General features: G+C 41.0%; 1 protein-coding gene across 2 annotated transcripts in view; it reads left to right on the top strand.

The window, feature by feature from the left end:
* GPR149 (G protein-coupled receptor 149) overlaps positions 1–19029 on the top strand; it is a 41202-nt gene extending 22173 nt beyond the window's left edge. For both annotated transcript variants that reach the window (XM_019532620.1, XM_019532619.1), the window contains exon 4: positions 18113–19029. In XM_019532620.1, coding sequence (XP_019388165.1) covers positions 18113–18685 — 573 coding nt within the window. In that variant the 3' untranslated portion in view covers positions 18686–19029. The remainder of the gene's footprint in view (positions 1–18112) is intronic.
* Positions 19030–23333: the final 4304 nt, after the last annotated feature.

The raw sequence follows: 23333 nt of genomic DNA, 5'->3' as shown, positions 1-23333 counted from the left end.
TAATTGCCTCCATGCACATGGTTAAAATTGATGTACTCAGTTCTGTGCACAGCTGATTTTATACACATTCTACCAGAAAGCATAACTGATTTATTATGAGTTACCATAAATGCTTGGCACTATATTATGAAAGCAGCTGCCCAAGATAAGTGAGAAATGATCAATAGGTCTTTAATTACTCATCTAAAAACAACATGAATGTAGATGAAAATGGACACCCTTGTGTTTCCAGTTATTTTCCACAATTATAAAGCAGATGTCCAGAGTGAAAGGGAATGTTAGGTGAAAACCAAACATGACATCAAATCCTGCTAGGTAACTCTGTTTTTATTCAATGGATATACATCACATAAGATCAGCTCTTCAGCTAGCAGAATGCCAATTTAAATGTAATATATTTGAGATACAGAATTCTTTGGCCATATAACTGAATTGGTTATTTACAATTCTAGTGGTTTATAATAATGTTAACATAAGAGTAATAATACAGCACGTATAAAAGTCAACAGCCATTATAACATAAAGAAATTAAGATCCATGCTCTTAAAAAAATTTAGAGAAGGAAAAACCATGTGGTCATCTGAATGATATTGAGATGGTAGTCATTTTATATTGTTTAGTCAAGGAAATGAAAAAAAAAAGAGTTTTATAGAATTCTTTCTTCTTTTCCTTCCTTTAAATCTCCACTTACACAAGCAATGCCTAAATATAAGACAGAGTTAACTCAATCTATTATTGTGAAATTTTAAAATAAAGTGTAGACATGCAGAATGAGTCCTGTAGATACCAAAGTGAGTTAAATGAATTGTAAGAGTCTAAAAATACCTGAGTCGCCAGGGCCTTAAGGTTTTAAGTGCAAAGGTGCCTTGAATCTGACCTAACTCCTGCACAACTGTTCAGCAGCTAAAATTTGTCAAGTTTTCACATGGCTGGTGGTTTACAGACTATGACAGGGGTGTTTTTATGCTTGGCTGATCTCTGGCTTCTAAAATGGGCACTGGCTGATGGGGGCAGTCAGAGCAAGCCAAAGGGTGATCTTTTCTTACAGTAGGTACGAGATTGGGACTGAGTGGCACCAGGGTAGAGGACACACTAAACTTCAGAAGGCACTCTGAACTCGCAACTGCCTCCCTCTTATCTGCTTTCCCCCACTTCCCCCACTCCCCACAATGTTGCATAGGACTGGCTGCTGAGCTGAGCTCTTAAACTTCCCTTCCAGACAACACAGTACAAAAGCCAAGGTAGAAAAACATAAAGTTTTCCCTTTTCATTTTGGATGGTGTCTCTTGTTCTTTTTAATTAATGTACTCCAAATATAGATCAGACATATTGGTTAGGGCAAGAGCAATCACTGGTTTCCAAGTCCCTTGGGGTGACCTCATCTATTTCTGTCACTACCACAGCGACTCTAAATTTACTGCAGTCAGCTTCTCAAAGGGCAGATTTATGCAGTAATTAATTTTACTATTGTTAACTTTTTATTTTTAGGAGGTTGGAAGACTAAAGTCTTTATATTAAAATAAACAGAAAATACATTGTCTGAGAAAAGTCAGCGTGCATGCCTCATTGGAGATATTCTAAAAATAAAAACTGTTCAGCTCTAGTCTACATTAGTCTACATTCCTTTGAAGAGATTAGGAGGTGCAGACCCAAGATAGACTTACCCATTTTTTATATTATTTCTGTCTGGTGGGACAATGCTGCCCAATGAAAAGGGTACAAGACTAGGACTCATGAAAACTGTTTCTATTTCCAGAGCAACCAGTGACCTGTTGGGTGATTAGCCAAATCACTTTCTTTTTCTGGGTTTGTTTCCCTATCTGTAAAATGGGGTTAATGGGATTGACTTCCAACTTCCCTTGAAAAGTATATGGAAATCTCTGTATGAAAAGCGTTATGTAGATATTATTATTATGGAGTAGACTCTGGGTTTTGACACTAAATGGATTAAGGCCAGAATCTCAGCCCTTCACTTTGTTTGTTTCACTAATTTTCTGTTGCAAACACAGATTTACCTTTGACAGACTAGGTCTGTTTACATCTTAGGAGTAGTAAATTTATAATGTGAGAAAGTCCTGGACTCTCTGTCTGCAAGGTAGAGGCTAAATGGCAGGAGTAGAAAACAAATGGATCCTGGTAGGTGTCCGGAGTTATACAGAGGACCAAGACAACAGAGCTGGTGGAAGGTTGAAAGACAGTGCTGACTGGCTAAGCCAAGGATGAGACTGACGTCTTAAACCGTTAATGCTTTTAATGGATTTTAAATTTGTTTGCAACATGTCTAGTTGGCCATTCTTTAAAAAGAAGTGTAGGAACCCTAAAGGAGTGTTTTGTTTTTTTTACTTTAAAGCCTGGCTATATTTTTCGTTTTGTTTGGAGGGAGGGAGGGCATGAAAGAAAGTTATAGGATTGTGTTTTGAACAGCTTGTGACATTTTCTAGTGTCCCAAAGTCACTTGCTGTTGGTTATATGTGAATATTCTATGTTATTTTAACTGGAGCCTGCAAGCTAATTCCAGACTCTACTCTGCTTCATGGGACTTTGTAGAGGGAGAGTAAGTGGTTGTAGGGAAAATAAACCCCAGTGGCTGTCTAGACCTGAAAGTGGGATATCAAAGAACAAAGTGAGTCACAAGAAATGTTGTGTGCACAGCCTGCGTAGAGGAGACTATTGTAACTTTAGCTGAAATCAGTAGAGTTACTGCTCAGTTATATCTTTGTCACTGGGATTTTCGTTGACTTCCAAGCAGAATAAGACTGAGGCACTTCTTCAGAGTCCTTTTCTAGGATCATCTAAATCTGATTACAGAATTTCTAGCAGGGCTATATATTCACACCCAAGCTAATGAATAAGCACTACTTTGATACAGAAGATTCCCACATACTAGAGTTTAACTTCACAGTTCAAGTGCTCCTACCTTCTTCCGCAAATACCAGAAACAATGAATTGACAAACTGATATGATTTCTGATCTCCCACTTGCACTGTATAGCACTGTCCTTGTTCCAGACATATTTAAAATTGCGTGAGCAAGTACCTGGTAGGCTGCTCTTTTAACTTCCTGTTATCTGTGGACTTGCAAGGATCCTTTGAATGAAAATGGTACTGTAGACCAGGGGCATCAAATGGAGGTGGGTCATCCAGCCTATGGAACTTCTTTTCATGGCTGCCAGAGTTGAATCAGAAATGAATTATCTGGGCCATGGGGCTTTGCAGAGACAGGTCATCCAGTGTATGGAGTTTCTCACTACAGCTGCCAGAACCACTATGCTTGCACAGCTAGTACCCATGTGGTTAATGCTACCACCACCCAGCCCCCTTTTTACCACCACTGGATTTATGGTTTTCAATCACCACTGGCCATGAAAATCAGCAGCAGGGGAGTAGTAAGTGATTGTGGTGTTAGCTCCCTAGGCACTGACCATGCCAACAGTAATTCCAGCTTCTGACAGGGAATATAACCCAACACCTTTTCCCTACCACAGGATTTGTGGTTTTTGATCACCACTGGCCATGAAAATCAGAAGCAGTCAGCAGTGGGAAAGGAAGGGGAGCATTTAGTGATTGTGATAGGGAGTACAGCCGACCAGTTTGACACCCCTACTCTAGCCTGTAAATAAGTACACAAAGAGATGCAATGGAATTTCATCCTTAATTCTGAATACCATTGCTTTTATATTTGTATATCTTCTATTGCCTTACATGAAGTTTCTACCTTCATTATTCTGGAGAAAAGTTTGATAATGTCAACCTAAAGGTTTAAAAACCAGAACGGAAATAAAAAGAATCCCTATATTTTTTTCAGATTTTTAAGGAGAATTCAGAACTTTTAAGGGGTATAACTCGTGATTTTTGAATTGTTGGTGCTCGTAATATTGTTGTGGTCATTTTTGCCTTTGTAATCAAACTGAGGCAGAAGTTGCATGAACCATCTGTCAAGTACTGTGTTTTGTCACAGAACATTTTCTACTTTCATAAAAAGTCAGATGCTAACAGGTATTTCACTAAAGAGCAGACTCGGCTTTGTTCTCAGGAGATAAATTCTTAATCAATGAAGACATTCAGAAAATAAAGCTGCTTCATATTTTCCTGTATCACCATGTAGTCCCACTTAACAAAATAAAATCTCTAAAGCTCCCCACCGCTGACTGCAAAATAGCAGAGAATCATGGTTACCTTTCCTTAAGCATGAATGGGATAAAGCCTACTGCATTCAGGATAGAATGCTAAAATGCATATAGAAATGTTTTCTTGATAAATTGAGGCATAAAAAGTCACCTTTGAGCTTTTTTAAAGATACAGGCTTCTTCTAGCAATATTTTAATTGTATAGGCTTCTTTTAGCAAAATAAACACATCTCCATCTGAAACACTTCTAAGCAAAGTAGTTTTCAGATAAAACATAAATGTCATGAAAAGGGAACTCAAAATTATAATGAGATATAGTTAAGGAGTACAGTATTCAAAACTTTTCTATAGGGCTTAATTCTGTGAATTACCAAGCAGCTCCTATAGAATCCAATATGAGTTTAACCCTCATCCATTCTCATGAAACAGTAACCGTTATTGTTCTCATGGGGTAAGTTGTTATCCCGCATTTTGACATTGTTGGTCTCATGGGGTAACTTGTTACCCCACCTGCATGACCAAAATGGACCCAGTGACAACAGTATAAATGTACCAAAAACTATTTATTAAACATACAGATTGTTTGAAAGAGTATTTATGGTGATTTGAACCCAAAATATTATTTTACTAAAACTATGAACACAATTTAAACTTTTTTTAGTGTTTCAAAACATTTATGAACAATTTGCTAAGTCTTCAGTTCACACTGTTTTCAAACTAACAATTACTTCCAAAAACATTTCCTAACTATTTTAACTAAATGTTTCATTCCTCACAAAGCAGCAGTGATGTACTGTGGTGCACACAAGCAAATTGCTTACAATCTTTGCATCGTTCTGGGTTTTGCGGTCACCCGTCCCTGGACAAAAAGCACAATTGTCCACTAATGCATGCAGAAGGTTCTGGGGTGCATTGTGGCAATTTGTAATTCAGGGCAGTCATACCAGGCTTGACGGACTTAGACAGATTACATGTATCCAGCATTCTTTATTTGTTCATTGATCAACTGTTCTCCAAGCTCCTGCAAAAAAAAGTGCTGTCTTCTTAAATGTGATCTTTGGTTCCAGTGTGCATTGTGACATAGCTAAATGATAAGGTTGGCAGTGGCAGCCACATCCAGCATACTGAAAAATATTATCATTGGCCACCTGTTCATTTTCCATCCGCAAGTGGTCACACGAACTAAGTGGTCAAAGTTATCCACCTCATCCTTGTTTTTATTGTAGTCATGGATGATGTCTGGCTTTCTTTGCTCTCCACCCACTGACAGGTCATGGTGCATGTTTGACAGCAACAGCACAGTTTTGGGCTTCATTGGACCATAGGAAACTAGGGTGAGTTCCCCATCAAAAGCAAAAATGGATGAAAAAGTTTCCCTTTTTTGATTTGCTTGCATTTTGTTTGGGATATCGGCCTTGTTTTTCCCAATTATACCCACATATAGATGAAGTCCTGCTGTAGCAGTTTTTCTGCCAGGTCAGTACTTGTGAAGAAATTGTCACCCCCAATATTCCTTCCCATCTTGTACCAGAGCTGAACTAGTTTTTTTAATGACCTGGGTACTAAGCTTCTGGTTGCTTGCCCAGGTAGGTGTCTCCAAATAGGGGAAATGAGGTTGCTGCATCACAGCACCACCAAATTTTCAAGCCATATTTGGCAGGCTTGCTGGGCATGTACTGTGTGAAGGGACTGTGACACCTGAATGCAATGAGCTACTCAACCATCAGGTGTATTTCTGGAATATACCATTTCCTGAGCTGCTCCACAAAATAGTGTCCAAATATCTCTGAAGGCAGTAAGCTTGTCCACAGCTCTCCTTTCCAGTTTGTTGTCAAATCTCAGGTAGTTGGTGATTTGATGGCATCATTTTAAACTCATGGTGCCTCGTGACCACTGTGGTACAGACCACTTAGCAGTGGGAGGCCAGTGCAGGCTTTCAGCTTTGTTTCATCCAGCTTTTTCCACTCTTTTCTATTTTCAGGATGATTATCATTTCACTCCCTGAATCTTCTTTCTGCCTCTGTGTTTGTTTCTCTTATGATAAGAGTTAGGATACCTTGTGAGAGAAACAGGTGGAAAGTGTCCACCACTGTGTCTTTATTGCTTTCTCTTGTTAGCCCAAAACTTTTGTGGACTGTGTCCTTGGCTGTTCTCTGATGATGTATAGCTGTGGACTTTTCCCCCACACTCTGCTGTTCCTTCCTCTAAAAGTGTCATCATCTGCAGTGTTTTCTGGGAGTGATGGCAGTGGCTCTGCTCCATGTCCTTCTGTTGCTCTCCTTGGTCTTCCATAGCAGTCCTGGGCTGGTCCTCTTCCCTTTCCTACTGGAAGCATTGGCATCACTTCTGCTTGTGGCACCAACTCCTCCTCGTCTGAAGTGGATGAAGCTTCCACAGACACGTGGTCTTCTTGCTCTGAACAATCTCCCATGTCTGGAATAAAGTCAGCATCCTCACTGCCTTGGGATAAGATTTCGTCAGTGGATGTGTTGCTGTCACCCCTGGTTACCTGTGCAAGACAAGCTTCAGCACTGCATATGTACTGCCTTATCCTGGACTGCAGAAAAAAATAAAAAAATTGATTACTGCTGAATGCATATAAATAACAAACAAAGACAATCCTGTCCACCTATGCTGTCACAGAAGCAATTCTACCTTGCCCTATGGCAGCGCAGGTAGCATCCTCTCCTGGGTACAGAAACCAGCATCCACTGTTTGCAGGCAAGCCAAATGTGGGTTAATGCTGTTTGGAAACCACACATGCAGGGGCTTATTGAGAGCAAGTAAAAGGGGCATGGGGGGTGTCACTGCTGAAGGGGATTCCATAGTGTGCGCTGTATTGCAGTATGATGTTGTTCTGTTTCTTCTCTGCTGTCCCTTTGCGCCTTGTCCTCACTTCCAACAAAGGCAGGGCAAACCAGCTTGTATGTTATGAAAGAGGCAGGAGAGGTGGGGTTTTGCCACGAGAAAAGAGAGCAGAGGTGGATTTGGGTGTGACAAGGGGGGGAGTGGGTTGGCAAGGGGCAGGGTGTTTGGATGACTTTGCAGCCTGCAAACAATTGGTTAGCAAAAGGGATTACCACATCTTCTTCAAAAGTGGAGTGGGGGATAACCGTTCATTAGTTACCATGGATACCTGAAGTGGACATGAATGAGGTGTGAATGAATGCTGACCTTTCAGATGCATCCACCCAAAGTGGCCAAACAGGTTTATACTTCTCATTTATACAGAAATTGCATTGGGGCAACAAGTTACCACAATGCATTAACATGGGCTTGGGGTAAGTTGTTACCCCATTTGGAAAAACATGTTCACGCCTGGGGTAACATGTTACCCTGCACGGTTTATCATCCACAGCAAGCAAACCATTCATGTAAGCTGGCTGTTCTTTGGGGATATTGTGCACTGTGATGCCAGTGACAATGTCCTAAAAAGAATTTTTTTTAGAATGAATTAACTTTCTGATACTGTGCAAAATATGTGTCTGAGGTAGGAAATTACCCCATGGGAATGTATGAAGGTTAAGGTGCACAATATCTTCTTTGGCTGGCCCTGAGCTTTGTATGGCTGGGAGCTGCCCTGGAGCAGGACAGGTCCCCCACTCTGCCCCTGGGATCTCAGGGCTTAGCCAGGCAGCATTTGTGGCCCCCTGCTGCCTGGGCTGACTGGGAGCAATTTGCTCCTGGTCAGGGTCTACACATGCACTTTGGTGTATTAGTTTAAAGTGCCATTTTCTAGTACCTGTATCTGTTGGTACTAGCAAACAGTGCTTTAATTAATCTACTGTGCAGTAATTGGATTAGATTAGTCTAATGCACAGTAAACCTCATGTTTTAATGCACCCACTATCAGCTAAGACCTTCCCTAGGCGGGGGAAATTCTAAATGGGTGAATTAGAATCGGATTCTACTTGAGCATCACAAAGTGATCAGGAGATAATTTAGCCTTCTATTGGTTTGATTTAGAAATGCCACACAAACATATGCATTGTGGATTATTTTCTATTCTCTGTAAAACATGATAGGCTACAGTGTGTGACTTAATGTAATAATAAAAAGATTTGTAGTATTGGTTATGCAGAAACTCCTATGTTCAGAATGCCAGTATGTGAAGTATGAATATATCTGTGTTTTGTTTCATTGTAACGTTTTATTTCTGCTTGTTAAAAAAATTAATGTACTGGCACATGTAGTCCTTTAATGAAAACTGTGTCCTAGGTTCTAACAGACAAAATAGCTTATAGCTATTCCAGACAAGACTTTGAACAGTGAAAATACTCTATGGTGAGGCAGAATGGAAATAAACACTCTTTACAAATAGTAAAGGGGGTGGGGGAAAGGGTGCAAACCTGGGTACACATTCAGAGTGCAAGGAACTCACCTTAAAGTAAGTGCACACAGAGCGTACATAGCTTTGGACCCCAAACCTTTCATTTTTAGTAAATACTAGAATAATTTTACATGAAGTGGTTTTTGCATGGCATGCAGGAGGCAGATATTTAATATTTAAACATTTTTAAAAATTAACAAGCTGCTGTTTGATACAAGTACTAACAGCTCAATAGAAAATGAATCTGCGTGATTTCAGATGAATTATGAATACTGCTAGTCCAACTATTTATCCTTAATTTTATCTTGAAACTTAATATTTTTAATTGTCTTTCTGGTAAATGGACCAGATCTGGACCCCATTCTGCGATGTTCATAAAACATTACAGAAGCTCAGTTGGACACAGATTAAAGTTGACCTGAAACAAAAGGGGGTGACTGGGATCAGCAAATTGAAATGAATTGGTTTAGAGAATATCAAAATGTTGTGTTTCAATTGAAAGACCTTGACTTTACCCAACTTAAATATTTCAGAATCTGTGAAAAGTTTGAAGCTTTTGACTTTTTTCAAGAGAGAAACAAATTGACTTTTATAGTAAATTTTTAGGATTGGGAATCCAAAAAAGATGACAAAGCCAGTAGAGAAATACAGATCACCCAAGCAAGGGACTAACAATAGAGGGATGGGGGTGAGGAGGGGAATGCAACTAGGTTACAGGAGCTACAATGTTAGTCAGCTAAGCCCGGGGGTGGGGGATGTGGGAGAGGGGGAAGGGAAGGGAGGGGGTTCGCAACGCTGAGAGAGAAAGGAGATACATACACACAAACCCGTTACAATGGTCTGCAATGGTGGAGGAAGTAGTTTGAAGGAAGTGCCTCAGTCCATATAGAGTCTCATCGTGGGGGTCCTCTTTGGGTGGAGCACGGTCATCCATTGTTGAAGAATCATCTCAGAAGTGAAGGTTCATCTGGTGTGTGTGTGGGGGGAGAAGGGTGGTGCTTTAATTACAGCGGCTGCTAGAGCCACTCTAATTAAAGTGCTGCAATGTCTCATGTATCAGCCTCCCCACACTTCAAAATGGCAGTGGGGGTGCTTGAATTAAAGCTGGTCGAACAAGCTTTAGTTCAAGTGCCCCTGCTGCCATTTTGAAGCACAGGGATGCTGATACACAGACATGGAGGCTGGATGGAGACTCAATTAAATCAAGTCTGCTCCAACATGTTGTAATTACAGCATGTCGGAGCAGCCTCACAGCATGTCTATAGGCACCCTATGTGCCCAGTTAAGGGAACCCCAGGTCAGATAACCAAAAAGGGGAGAGGCAAAGGAACTCTTAAGCCAGGCTCTGGGGTTTCATCTTTCTGCTTGGCTTGAAACAGAACCCTGCTAGCCATGAGAAGGAGCTCCACAGGATCTGGAGGACAAGAACCTACTGATTGTGAAGGGAAGGAAACCTTGCAAGTCCTGAAGTGAAGGGACTATATGAGAATAATGGTCTTCCAATATGTACAGGATATTATAAAGAATATAGAGATGGGCTTTTCTCTGTGGCCATAGGGGACAGGACTAGGAACAGTGGCCTCAAGCTGCAGTAGGGGAAGTTTAGGTTGGAGATTAGGAGGAACTTCCTGACTATAAGGGTGGTCCAGTATTGGCATCTCTTGGGGTAACAAGGACCACTGGTCACAAACTGACAGAGTACAGATTTAAGCTAAATATCAGGAAAAACTTCTTCACGGTAAGGATGGCCAAAACTTGGAATGGGCTTTCACAGGAGGTGGTGCTCTCCGCTACCTTGTGGGTCTTTAAGAGAAGGCTGGCTAGGCATCTGGCTGAGGTCATCTGACCCCAGCACTCTTTCCTGCCTAGGCAGGGGGTTGGACTTGATGAGCTGTCGAGGTCCCCTCTGACCCAAGCATCTATGTATCTATGTAAACAGTTGGCTGGGATGGTTTAGTTAGCAATGATCCTGACTCAATCAGGGGGCTGGACTAGATAACCATGTGAGGTCCCTTCCAGACCTACTTTCCTATGATCCTATGGATTCTGAAAGGGATTGCTTCGCAATTCAGTGACTGAAGTTTCACATTTGTTTGTTATTGTTGAAAAGATTCCTTGAAGCATGGGTGTGACAATGGGGAAGAGTACAGGCCACAGTTAGTGCCAGGGAGGAACAGAGCATTTGATGGAGGACCATCAGATGTCCAGGGGCTGTGACAGCAGGTTACCAGAAGCCCAAGGATTGAGATAGTTGGGCTCTGACTCTCACCCTCCTAAAAGCCTGAACCGTTGAATAAGGCAGCACAGCAAACTTGAATAAACTGAGGAGAGAGCCAGCCCAGGGAAGTGATTCATAGAACAAAATGCTTCCATAAGTCCTTCGTGTGAATTAAGGCAACCTCTCAAGTTAATAATCCATTCCAACAAAGATGTGAGAGGTGAGACAGTGAGCCAGCACCCCAGGGTGTCAGAAAGGGAGGCAAGGTTAGTAAACCCATAAGAGTACTGTGGCCACTTCCTCAGGTGTTATGGTCACATACATTGATACATTGGTTGAGAAGTGACTCAAACCCTAAGGTGCCAGGATGGTGATGGAATAGTTGATACATCTTCTGGTTCAACAGCAAGCAAATACCAGTGAGCAGAACAAAATGCAATTTGAACAGGCTCAGAAGAAACAGGCAAAGATGAAGATGATTCACCTGCAGTATCAATGAATGGAAGCCCACCAGGCACTGGCAGCAGAACATAAGAAGCTGGTGGCACAAGTATTCACCCATAGCATGGGAACAGAAGCAGGGCTTTGGTTGTTTTTGCATTCCTAGAGACATTCAAGTGGCACAGCAAATGGAGAAAACTTGGGCACCAATGCCTGGGAATACTGCTGGTGGGATATACCTGAGCAATATATTGGACTCTGTCCAGGAAATAAGATGTACATTATGATCACATAAAGAATGCCATACTCAAATGACTACAAGTTGAAGTGGCTCCACCCAGTGGCAAGGACTTCTGAAAGGATGTTAAAACAAATAGCTTTAGAACAGTTTGCATGGGACCTGAAGGGGAAAATAAAGAAGTGGGTATTGAGACATCATCCCAGAAGCCTCAAGGAAGCTGTCTGGTTGGCTAAGATCTTTGTGGCGACCGGAAAGGTGTCACACTAAGAATGGGGTAGGGGCCTGTAACAAGGAGGCTCCTGTTACTTTAAGGACAGATTACAGAATGCCAGGCTTGGTGTATGGGCTGGCAGCTGGGCAAAGGCCAGCTGCTAGAAAGCAAGCCAACCAGAAACAACAAGGGTAGGTGCTACTACTGGGGAGCTGCTATCTTGGAGCTAGCTGCACTGCAGTAAATAGCTACGGGGCAGGACTCTAGGCAGCAGGAGGTAAAGGCAACAAGCAGCTGAGTTAGGTTGCAGTGAAGGAGAGCAGGCTGACCATTAAGCAAAAAGGAACCTCCTGTGTATGGCTGGAAAGCCCCACACGCAGCATGGGCTGGTCCCACTCTAAGGCTTACTGTGCACATGGTGCACAGGGCCAGCAAGAGGCGCACACTGCATGGGGTGCCCCATCAGACCAGCCGTGTGCGCTGGATCCTGGGCTGGTCCAGATTGGGTCTCACTGTCCGAGACCTGGGCTGGATCATAGGGCTTTATGGGCCAGGGCTGGCCCATGGGCCAAACCTTTCACAGCCCTCCTTTAGATAGTAAAGCTGACATAATGGGTATCTTTACAAGAACAAAATAGGTGAAACCCGCCACCATACAGCCAAAAAAGAATAACAAGGCATGCATTATTGTTAATGCTTTGTAGAGAAACTATACCATGTATTTTTAAGATAATTGAGCTGAACAGAAAATATACAGGTATTCTCCCATTTACTCTAGTTGCCATTTAGACTAACTCTACTGACTTTTATGGGTTTATCCTGATTTAACCAGGTGCAAAAGAGACCTGAATATGTCCTTCTCTTTCTTTCAGAAGAAATAAAGCTGTTCCAAGCCCGTTCATTTTAGAGTAAATCTAATACATGAGTTCCATTTCTTAATTCAGCTATTCTACTTATGCATGAGATTTGCCAAACAAGCGAACCAGCCAAGATAAAAGATGGGAATCCCGGAGAGTCTTTAACCTCTGGCTTATATTGTTCAGAGCATCAGTTATTAATGAGTCTACATGATTGAGGTGCCAGACCTTCTTTGCACTGCTGGGAGGGCTGCTGCCCTGGAGCTGGCTCAGGTGCTTTATCCTTTCAGGTATTTGATTCAGAAGCATTTAAAGAAGGCTGGCTGCACGGAGGGCCTGTCATCATCTCTGACTGCAACCCTGCGGACTTTGGAGTTCTTCATGGCATTTGTCACTTTTAAGGATTACTGTACGGTACTCAACTCATAGATGCCACCTGTAAGCTTCCCTGGTGTAGAACACAGCTGCACTGCATCATTGTGGTCAGCCAGCATGAACATTTAAGAGTAGAGACTTAAATCTATGCTCCCTTTACCTCATTGTGGTATTCCAGGAGCTGGATTTATTTAAACAGCTTAGAACAGTCTGGGATTTAGTTAGCAAACATCAAAATATTATATAGGGCTTGTTAGCTATACTTAGTATTTGATTTCATTTTGGGTTTTTTATGTTGTAGTATTTTACATTGGTGGCCAGTGAATTTGTTTAATTAGTATTTGTTTAATGAGGTGCATAGGTAGTAGATTTTTTGTTATGTCAGTACTATTTTTTGTTATGAGTAACTATTAGTTTAGGCTTTACATTTTTTCATTGGCCATGACAAAACAGTCCCATTCAGATTATTATTTAGTGTCCCTAAAACATCACTATATTACATTATATCAGTTGTCACTTTGTCTTGTTACCTGACTGCATCAGCTTGCTAGTAAATAGGCTCAGATCACTGAAGATGCACATAGATAAGGTATATTATTTCAGTTTTTCCTACTGGAGAAATTATACTGCCCACCAAATGTAGGAAAAAAAATATAAACTTGGTATGTATGTTTCGCCGCTAAAATGGAGGTTGTTTTCTTAATAAAAAAAAAAAGTCAGACTATCTAGAAAGAGCAGTGAGATGTATGGTACAAGTAATTACTCAGAGATATCCAGTTTTACAAATCTGTAGTATCTAGAAGATGGAGAATATCTCAAGGTAGAATCTAGCCTTGCATTCAATAGGTGCTCAAATAATTAGTCCTTATGCAACTTTTGTTTTCCTGCACTTCAGATGTCTTTCTATATAACCTTTGCTATGAACCAGAGGAACTACTGCAGAGATGCAGATGGTATAACTGACTCTTATAATGGAAATTTCCAGTATAACCAACTTAGGGCCTGCACAACACATCTAGAGCTGGGGTTGAAAATTAAGCCTCACATCTTTTATCAGTTACTTAGAAACAAATTTGTGAACAACTTCATTGTTTCTTCCACAACCTGTACTGTAGTTCAGGACATTCTTTCTCTTTGTTCAATGAGAATTCAGTTTTACACAACAGATAAATATTACCTCTCAGGCACCTATCTACAGAACCAAGGGCCAGACCCCTAACCTTGAGGTCATGGCCCCATTTGGGGTCACAACAATAAAAAATGGGGTCACAAAGACACTCGGCAGTGTTGACTAATTATGATGAAATAACATTAAATAGAGGGACAGGTTCCCTTTGCAGACTGGCAGAGTTCCAGGGCTGCAGGGAGAGGCTGCTGCATACGCTACTGGGAAGGAAGGCATGGGGGGGCTTGCGTCCTTCAGATTTGTGTGCAGGAGGCACAATTGTACACCGGTGCTCCTGCTGCTGCTGCAGCTGCCAGACAGGCAGGGAGCACCTCATCATGGCAATACAGTCAGCATAGGGCTCCTGGCAGTAACACTGAGCCTCCCCACCCGTCTCTGCCCTCCTACACTGGGTCCCACCTGCTGGGCTGCGAAGGCCCCCAAGGGGGAGGCAGCATGATGGGGAACCCCAAGCCTGCAGCAAGCAGTGCTGCCTGCCCTCCTCTCCCACACCCCCCAGAGCTGTGCTGCCCAGGGATTGATCTTGTCTGCATCATTTTGGTGTTGCAAAAAATATCCAGTGTTTAAATGGGGTCATGCTGAGAAAAAGGTTGGGGATTACTGATCCAAAGCAAGATATAAATGTATTTTAGGTGCCTAAGTCCAAAACTGTAATTTCAAAAAAACTTCCAGTCACTTGCTGCCTATCTCTGGAGGCACCTAAATTTGCTGAGCACTCTCCTCCCCTTCCCCCTCACCCCCTGCCATTTGACTTTAATGTTCCCCAGGCTCCTGCATATGTGCAGTTCTGCTTCTGAAGAAGTCTGGAACATGTCCAGCTTCATATATATCTGTCAAGTTTTCCTACGTAGGTCCCCTAAGGAACTCAACCTGATCATTGTTCTCAAACCCAAACCAACAGGGTCAGGTTTAACTGCCCAAAATACAGTCGTGGCTCCTGTCTTTTATAACATGACCCAAAGAGAAAGTGATGTCAGTATGTCATTATTATATTAGTCAAAACAATTGGCTGGGAAAAGGGAGACCTGGTTTAATTCCCTTATCTTGATGTTCAAACTTGCAGTGCCCAGGAGAGTGACCAGACAATCAGAGCATAGACTATTCTGGGTGAGGTCCTGCAACCTTTATCCCTTTTATAGAAATTGTACCATTGTGCAGCAAAGAACTCAATATTAATTGGGCTAGAGAGAGACAACACAAGCAGGAAGAGTGGTTAGGACAGTCACCTGGGAAGTGGGAGTCTTGGTTCCCAGTTCATGTCTTTTATCCAATGACTGTTTAATCCAAATTTTACAAAGCGTCTTTGAGCAGAGATGGGAACCCACATGGCTGACCTGCCTACTAACTGACAGCCTAGTGGCTAGGGCAGTAAGAAGTCAGAGGACCTAGGTTTTAACCTCCTTGAGCTGTAAAGGGAACGTAACACAAGTTTCCTGCTTCCATGGGAAGATCTCCAACTACTGGGGGGGTGGGTGCTGTAGTCACTAAACTATGTCACAGAGTAGGCGGGGGGTGACATTACTGCCACTTTCTTCTCTGCTCAAGATACTTTTGGTTAAAACTGAACACTTTTTTTGAATAACAAGTTGTGACTATCTTCAAGTGCAGACTTACTGTGGATTGCAAGTGGACAATGTTGCCTAATGCCAAGGGAAGGGTGGGCTATCAGGCATTCTTCTGTTGACAGTGTTTCCTCATTATGGCCAGATCTATGAGAGTCTCCATTCAACGGGCTGGCAGTTTTGGCTCCCGTTCTGCCGTGTGGTCTGCATAGGGAGCCCAGGTGCCCAACACAAGGTTCTGTATTCCACTCCCAGAGGGCAGGGTGCTGGAAAGTTAATGTTATATTAATTATTACTGGATCTAGTGATCCAAAGAAGAATGAAACCACAGAAAAATAAGCTGTTCATGATATTTAGTGTACATTGATGGCTTGCTTTTGACATCCATTTTCCCCTGACAAATCTATTAAGACTATTATGATTTTTACTCCTTTCTTAGCAAGGCAAGCTCCAACAGTGAATATTTTTCAGACCAGGTGCTTTGTCCAAGCACCAGAATAGGCCTGAGTCTAATAACCATCTCTTGTACAATGGGACCCAATTTTCTTTTCGTGAGACGGTCTCTTTGTATCTGTGGTGAGGTCTTGCAGCACTTAGTTAACAGCATGGCAGTCCTGTAAAATTCGGGGCTCAGTCTTCAAGGTTTCATCAGAAGATCTTTTCTTTAATAGTACGTAAGTAACTGACCTTCCTAATCCTCAAAAGAGCATTTTGCCAGTTGTTTTCAGTGGGAAAGATGGTATTGTTATAAGTTCTTTCCTTGTTTTTTTGCATGAAAGGAGGCACCCTTTCAGTTCCTGCGTAATCCCAGAGTGCATCCCTGCCTCGTTATTTGAGCTAAAATTTGTCTTAACTCTCTTCCCTCCCCACCCTTTTTTTTCAAATCACAAACTGGGTGGGTGAGACACGTTCCCATTTTATGATTAACACACAAAGGGGATTTGGGATCATCCACAAATGTAGCAGGTAAGTACCGAAGGTAAAAGCCAGTGGTTTTTGTAATCAAGGACCAAGGTACTATTCTGAGCTCTCTGCTGTGTCAGGTTTATCCAGTGTTCATGTCTGTCAGCTAAAATGTCAGTTTGCCACAACACTGTCACAAATTAGAAGGCAAATCCTGCTGTTCTCTGACCAGTTGTTTCCTTCCCTTATTTTAGCCCTCCCTTAGCTCCCTAGCGGGTGAGGAGTACTGTGCCTAGTCTCCTTTCATAAGCTGACAAATTGGCTGTCTCTCTTCTTTCTCTCATTTTCTCACTGCTCTTATATTTTCCCTTATCCTTTTTTCTTTTCTTTGTTTCCAGCTCCATTTTGCTTGAGTCTTCTTTTCCTTCCCTGATCCTCTTCCTCAGAAATGCCAGAAAGGTGCAGGCTACTGCACTGGAACAGAGTTCGGAAATGTGGGTTGGTGGGCTGCTTACTGAGCCCTCAGCATCTCTGATGTTACAGCCACAGGGAAAATATGAAGGGAAGCAGGGTCACTTATGAATTGTTACAGGAGTCGTTGGCTGTAGAGGTGATGGTAGCACACTCAGGGTGCAATGCACACTGCTGCTCACTAGCACACTGCTGACCAGCTAGACTCCTTCTGGTACTCATAGGGCACGTCTACACATTGCCATACGGTGCCGTTGCTATGGTGCCGTGCTTTAGCACTTCTGTTTGGAAGTATTAAAGGACAGTGCAATATGGGTGGTGATTGCACCGTGTGCATGGCGCAAGGGTAGATTTCGCCTCTATGTCGCTATAGCAGCATGCTATACATGGGGAGCACACTACTATGGCAACTTAGCTGGTGGTTGTGTGTAGACACATGTGATCACTCTGTTGTCATAGCATGTTGTATGGCAATGTAGCATATTGTTACGTTGCCGTAGGGTGACCTGTACATGCACCCATATTAACTTGTTTAAGGCTAATTTAGGTAGCTCTTCAGCAGGGGTAGGCAACCCTCGCCATGTGTGCCAGTGTGTGGCATGCAGGATATTTGGCGTGGAATGCACGCCTTGGGGTAGACAGTGGGGAAGTGGCCAGGGCTGCACTGCCGTAACAAGGATCAGGCCCCGCACAGCTCTCCTGCCCCAGGCATGCCAACATCTTGCAAGTCAAAGTTGTGACCATTTTTTGGCACTCTGCCCAAAAACACTGTTGACCCCTGCTCTATGGGATGATTCTGTCTGCAGTGCAGCCCTATCTCTACTGTCTTTGGAGGTGAGGATTTGGGTTCTATGACATTTACAAATCATCATGGTCTGCAAATCCTGTTCAAATATTATAGTCAAATCTCTTTGTTATCATGCATATAACTGAATTATAATGACTCTGAGTGTGATCTTGCTTTTTGTACTAAAATGTGTCATAGAGACTTGCTATCTGTAAAACACCTATTTTAACCATTTTTTCCTTAAAAAAAATCATATTGATTTAAATGCCAGGCTTCTAAAGTGATCCTGTGGAGAGCGAACTGTAATGAAGGCAATCTAAAAAGCTATGCTTAATTTGCTTATTTATAATGGATTCAGGCTTCACAAATGAACAGTAAATAATGGTAATTTTATTTCTTTTCAGCGTTCAGGTGGGGCCTTAGCTATTCCTTTATGTGCATTTCAAGGAACTGTATCTCTTCAGGCCCCCACAGGAAAAACTCTCTCTTTATCTACATACGAGGTAAGCACTGAAGGGCAAAAAATAACACCCACATCAAAGAAAATTGAAGTGTATCGATCAAAGAGCGTTGGTCATGAGCCAAACCCTGAGGATTCTCCTACTACATTTGCTGACACAAGTGTCAAAATTCATTTAGAGGTTCTTGAAATTTGTGACAATGAAGAAGCCATGGATACTGTGTCTATTATCAGTAACATCAGCCAGTCCTCTGCTCAAGTCAGGTCTCCATCCTTGCGCTATTCACGGAAGGAAAATAGGTTTGTTTCTTGTGATTTAGGGGAAACAGCCTCCTACTCACTCTTTATACCTTCAAACAATCCTGACAGTGATATTAACATATCAATTCCAGACACTGTTGAAGCTCACAGGCAAAACAGTAAAAAGCAGCATATGGAAAGCGATGGTTATCAGGAAGAAATACAAATGTTGAATAAAGCGTATAGAAAAAGGGAAGAAGATAGCAACAACAACTAGGAGGCATTAATCTGGCAAAACTGATGCTGCTTCTCTGAATCAACTTATTCTATCAAACACAACAATAACTGTTTTCTTTCCTGTAACACGTAACTTAATTTTGTTTGCTCATATCATCAGTAAATGTTTTAACGATGTATAGATGGAAAAACAGTAAATACTTAAGTGCTTTTATAGCATTTACTAGAGAATTTCAACACTGATAACAGGTTATTTTTTTAAGTTACTGTAATTTTTAAGACCTTTTCTATATAGATGTGTACAAAGCACTTTGTTTACTTGTTGGCACTAGGCACTAAGTATGGAACCCTACAACAATGAATGATTAAATCATTCCCATCTAAGTAACAAGTCTTTACATTTTTTGTCCTTTGGTTGCACTTCTGCTATGCCATACCTGAAATATTTACTAGAAAAATGTAGCAAAAACCAGAGGCCAATCTATGTATTTGGCTACATACAGGATTTTAAAAAGTCTAAGGGCACTTTTGCATATACTCTGGGGCTGGGGGGGGGTGAGGAAGGGCATGGCACTTTAATTAGAAGGGCTCTAAGAGCTGCTGTAATTAAAGTGCTGCTGCGTCTCATGAATTGGTGTACCTGTTTTTAAAAATAGTGGCGGGGGTGCTTGAACTAAAGCTCACTAGATGAGCTTTAGATAAAGCACACCCGCTGCCATCTGGAAGCGTGGGGACACTGATGCATGAAACACAGGAGGCTCAATTAATCGCTGGAATTCCAGCATGTCAGAGGAGCCTCCACGCTCATGTATAGGTGTCCTAAGTGCTTTAAATTTTCACTTCTTTGTACACAAATCATACATTGTGCCTAAGTAACTGACCGTCATACCAGCTTAGAATCTGGCTAGCTGAAATATAAGCATGCACATGTAAGTAGATAACTTGCATTTCACCAATGTTCCAGTGGTTTAATATGGCTTTTTACAAGTGTGACAATTATTTGGTTTATTTATTTATCCCAGAGAATCTAAGGAGCCCCCATCCTACTCCCTCACAAACAAAGAAATGTTCTGACCTTATGCAATGTATCCATACTTGATCTGTACAATGGTCACATTGGAAATTTTGAAAAGAGCCAAAACACCAATTCTAATTTACTTAAAATGGAATTGTCTGGATCTTCAAAGGTTATCAAGGCCCGACTCAGCCTTATACAAGTACTAGTATAGGAACTGAAGGTATTTTACACTTCTCTTTAGTAGCGGCTACTGGGGACTCATAAGGTCCACGACACAACCTTGAGTCACAGCTGCAGTAGTTCTGAATATTGTTTATAATCTTTTATCTGTGGAGCTCTTCTTCCAAGCATGTGTCAGTCAGACATTTGAGTTAAATAGGGGTAAAGGTCTAAAGGTCTAATGGTTCAAAATGTTTAAAACAGTTTGAATAAAAATCCAATTCCCTGTCAATTAGTTAGGTTTCATTCGCATGCTATACATAGGATGGATTACACTCTTCTGTATCTATAATCATATAGTTTTCCAAAGAGAAATTAAAAGAAGGTCTGATTTTCTGATCAAACATAGGAGGAGAAGGAAATAAGCAGAAACTTTATTTTAGGTATGCAGCAGAAATCACAAGCCCACTTTTTTCAGTTAACCTGCAAGATGGAGGGGTGAATGCAAATTACCTGGTTCCCCTCTCTTTTAAAGCATCGTAAATCAGGACTTACTTGATTGTAACACTTTGGTGCAGATAATTCCCAAGACTCAATATTGCTGAAATGAAGATGGATCACTCCATGCTTGGAGTTGTGCTCTTCATATATTGTTATATTATAGAAAAACTAACAGTGATTTTCAGACCCATTGTAACGTTCTGTGGGTTCTAGAAACACTCTAGATGCTCATACATTTCAGACTTAACTAGAAACTATATTGTAAAGAAACTCAGCCATCTATTTCATAAAAAATATTCAATTTTCTTCTTCTGGTTTTAAGCATAAAACAGACACTCTGCTACCTTTGGAATTATTCTTCCCTTTGCTTTCTACAGGAGATGAGTAGGGCCGCATACTGATATCATAAATGCTTCTCAGTTTTATTTCAGTTGCCAGGTTTGTATTTATCTTGCTATTGCAAGTCTGGGGGCTCCACAAGGAAATGTAGCGGTCTTTAAACCTAGAATGGTTTGCTTAGAAAACAGTGAAGTAGTAGCCTTTCTCATTGTGTTTCACAGTACAGGAAAACTCCCAGGTAAACAAAAGCAAGTGCTTTCCCTGGAGCAGCAATGTGTTGTCTATGGGCCAAATGGTTCAACACCCAAGACTTTGGTAATTGAGCTGTGACTTGCTGATTACATGGACATAGGTCAGTATTTTTATTTGTTTGATAAGTTACCACTATCCTAGGCAACATTCACATTGAGGCAACATGCCTCTAGGTGGCCTGGGCTGAAGGGGCAATGTTTTTATTCCAGAGAATCAGAAAGTAGTATTCCAACACTGAGGAGTTGTTTTATTCATTATTGGTTTGCTTGCTTGTCTCACAAAAAGGGACTGGAATTGTGTTTAGAATATGAATCGATGGTGTGTAGAATTCTGGTGGGCATGTTTAGGCAAGGTTAAAATTTAGATGAATTAAAGTGTAACATAAATGTCACCCTCAACTTGACCTAATTGTAAAGTACTGTTTTGCTGGTGTATAATAAAAAATACATTTTCTTTAATTATGTCTGTAAATTTGCTAATGTACTAAATGCCTAATTATTTTATGGCTTGCTTTAAAATGGTTGATACAATTAAACATTTTAAACAGTATGAAACCCCAGTCTTAATTATTCAACAGACATGAGCTACTGGCACATTGCATTAGAGAACTTGACTCATTCTCTCCTGCTTCCAGTATTAATATGTGCTGTAAACTGTTCTCACGTAGCATTTTTAAAAATGCTTTCACAATAAGTAGTGAAAATATTTTTATCCCTTTCCTGATTTTTTTCTCTGGATGACCTTTATATATGTCAACAACAGCTTGACATTTGAGGACAGAGAGATGGTTGTCAAAGTGACCTTTTGAAGGTGACTTCAAAGAGAAGAGCTCCATCTGCGTACAGGAATCCCAGAGGCAGGAACAGAAAAAAAATCATCAGGAAAAAATAAACTGTGTCTAGCACCTGAGAGCATACAGGACTGATGTGACTTTGAATACTGAATAATACAAAGCACATAATAGCAGAAGCTGTGAAACAGACTCAGGCCAATCTAGAAAACAGAGTATTCATGGGCCAGATACTTCTAGTGACACCATTGTAAGTTGGAAGTAATTCTAAATAAATAGGACTACAACTAAAGTAAACCTGGCATACAGGAGTTAAGAATCAGGTCCCGTATGCCCTATCACAAAGTAATATAATATTTCTTTATAAAATAAATATACCTAAGATACTAAAGCCTGTACTGTAATCTTGATGTAAGCTAAATAAAAAAATTCACATAATTTTAAAATAGTAATGATTTCCTGTAAATTAATGATTAAATGCTACTTCTAAATTCTTTTATCTTTATAGGTTTTAGGTTAGCACTATAATGTTATCAAGGTGAGTGTTTAAATATTATGTTTCCTTCTCATAATCCTGCTTTTTTAAGATCAAACAAAATGTCTCTTTGTGATTACAACACTGATGTACTTCTCACAAGATAGCTTTGTCCTTACATGCATAATTCTCACTCACACACACAGGCCCACTGACTTTTGTCATTACTATTTGTATGAACAGAGATTATTCACTAGAGCAAGAATTGTGGAATTGGGTCTTTTCTTAACATCCTACTTCATTTTCACAGCATGTGAACTAGTATCTTCATTGTACTACAGAGATGAATCTTAAATTTTGTCTTTTCACATTATAATAGTGTAATAATTTTCATTAAAAATGCCACTTTATTTGATGGGATTCTCTCTCTCCCTTTAAACTGCTGAAAGGAGTGCATTATCCTTCATCTGCTCTTTTAGGATAGGCTACTCCACAAAGAAACTACCCTGTATGCATTCATTATTTTACAACAAGATAATGTACTGCTGACTTGGACACAAAATGAATATGAACAGCAACCAAAAGAAAAGGAGCTTGAAAAAAACCATAATAGTTTTCAACTTACTGAGATTACACCAAGAAATATATTCCATCCATATTAGAAAATGATACTTATGTGAATAACAGCACATTTATTAGCATATTTGGCTCTTAGGTATGTTTAACCACACTGACATATTTGCATATATTTGTTTGACTTGATTTTTAAAACCTGCATTTTTTGTATTTTTGTCCTAGTGCAGGAAAATGACTGAATTGTACTTGTTTTCTTCATGCAAACAGAAACTTCCAGAATGAGCTGATGTTCCATTGACTTTAAGCATAGTTTCATAGTTTCTAGGGTCGGAAGGGACCTGAGCAGATCATCTAGTCCGACCCCCAGCCATGGCAGGAAAGAGTACTGGGATCCTAGCCGCCCTGACCGTGAAGTAGCGCTTCCTGATATCTAACCTAAACCTACCCTCTGCCAGCTTGTGACCGTTATTCCTGGTTACTCCTGGCGGTGCTTGGGGGAACAGGGACTCCCCCAATGCCTGCTGGTCCCCTCTGACTAGTTTATAAAAGGCCACAAGATCCCCCCTCAGCCTTCTCTT

The sequence above is a fragment of the Crocodylus porosus genome, unplaced genomic scaffold, assembly GCF_001723895.1.
Source record: "Crocodylus porosus isolate Cpor-Errol unplaced genomic scaffold, CroPor_comp1, whole genome shotgun sequence".
Taxonomy (NCBI): Eukaryota; Metazoa; Chordata; order Crocodylia; family Crocodylidae; genus Crocodylus; species Crocodylus porosus.
This window is presented reverse-complemented; position numbering and strand designations above follow the sequence as displayed.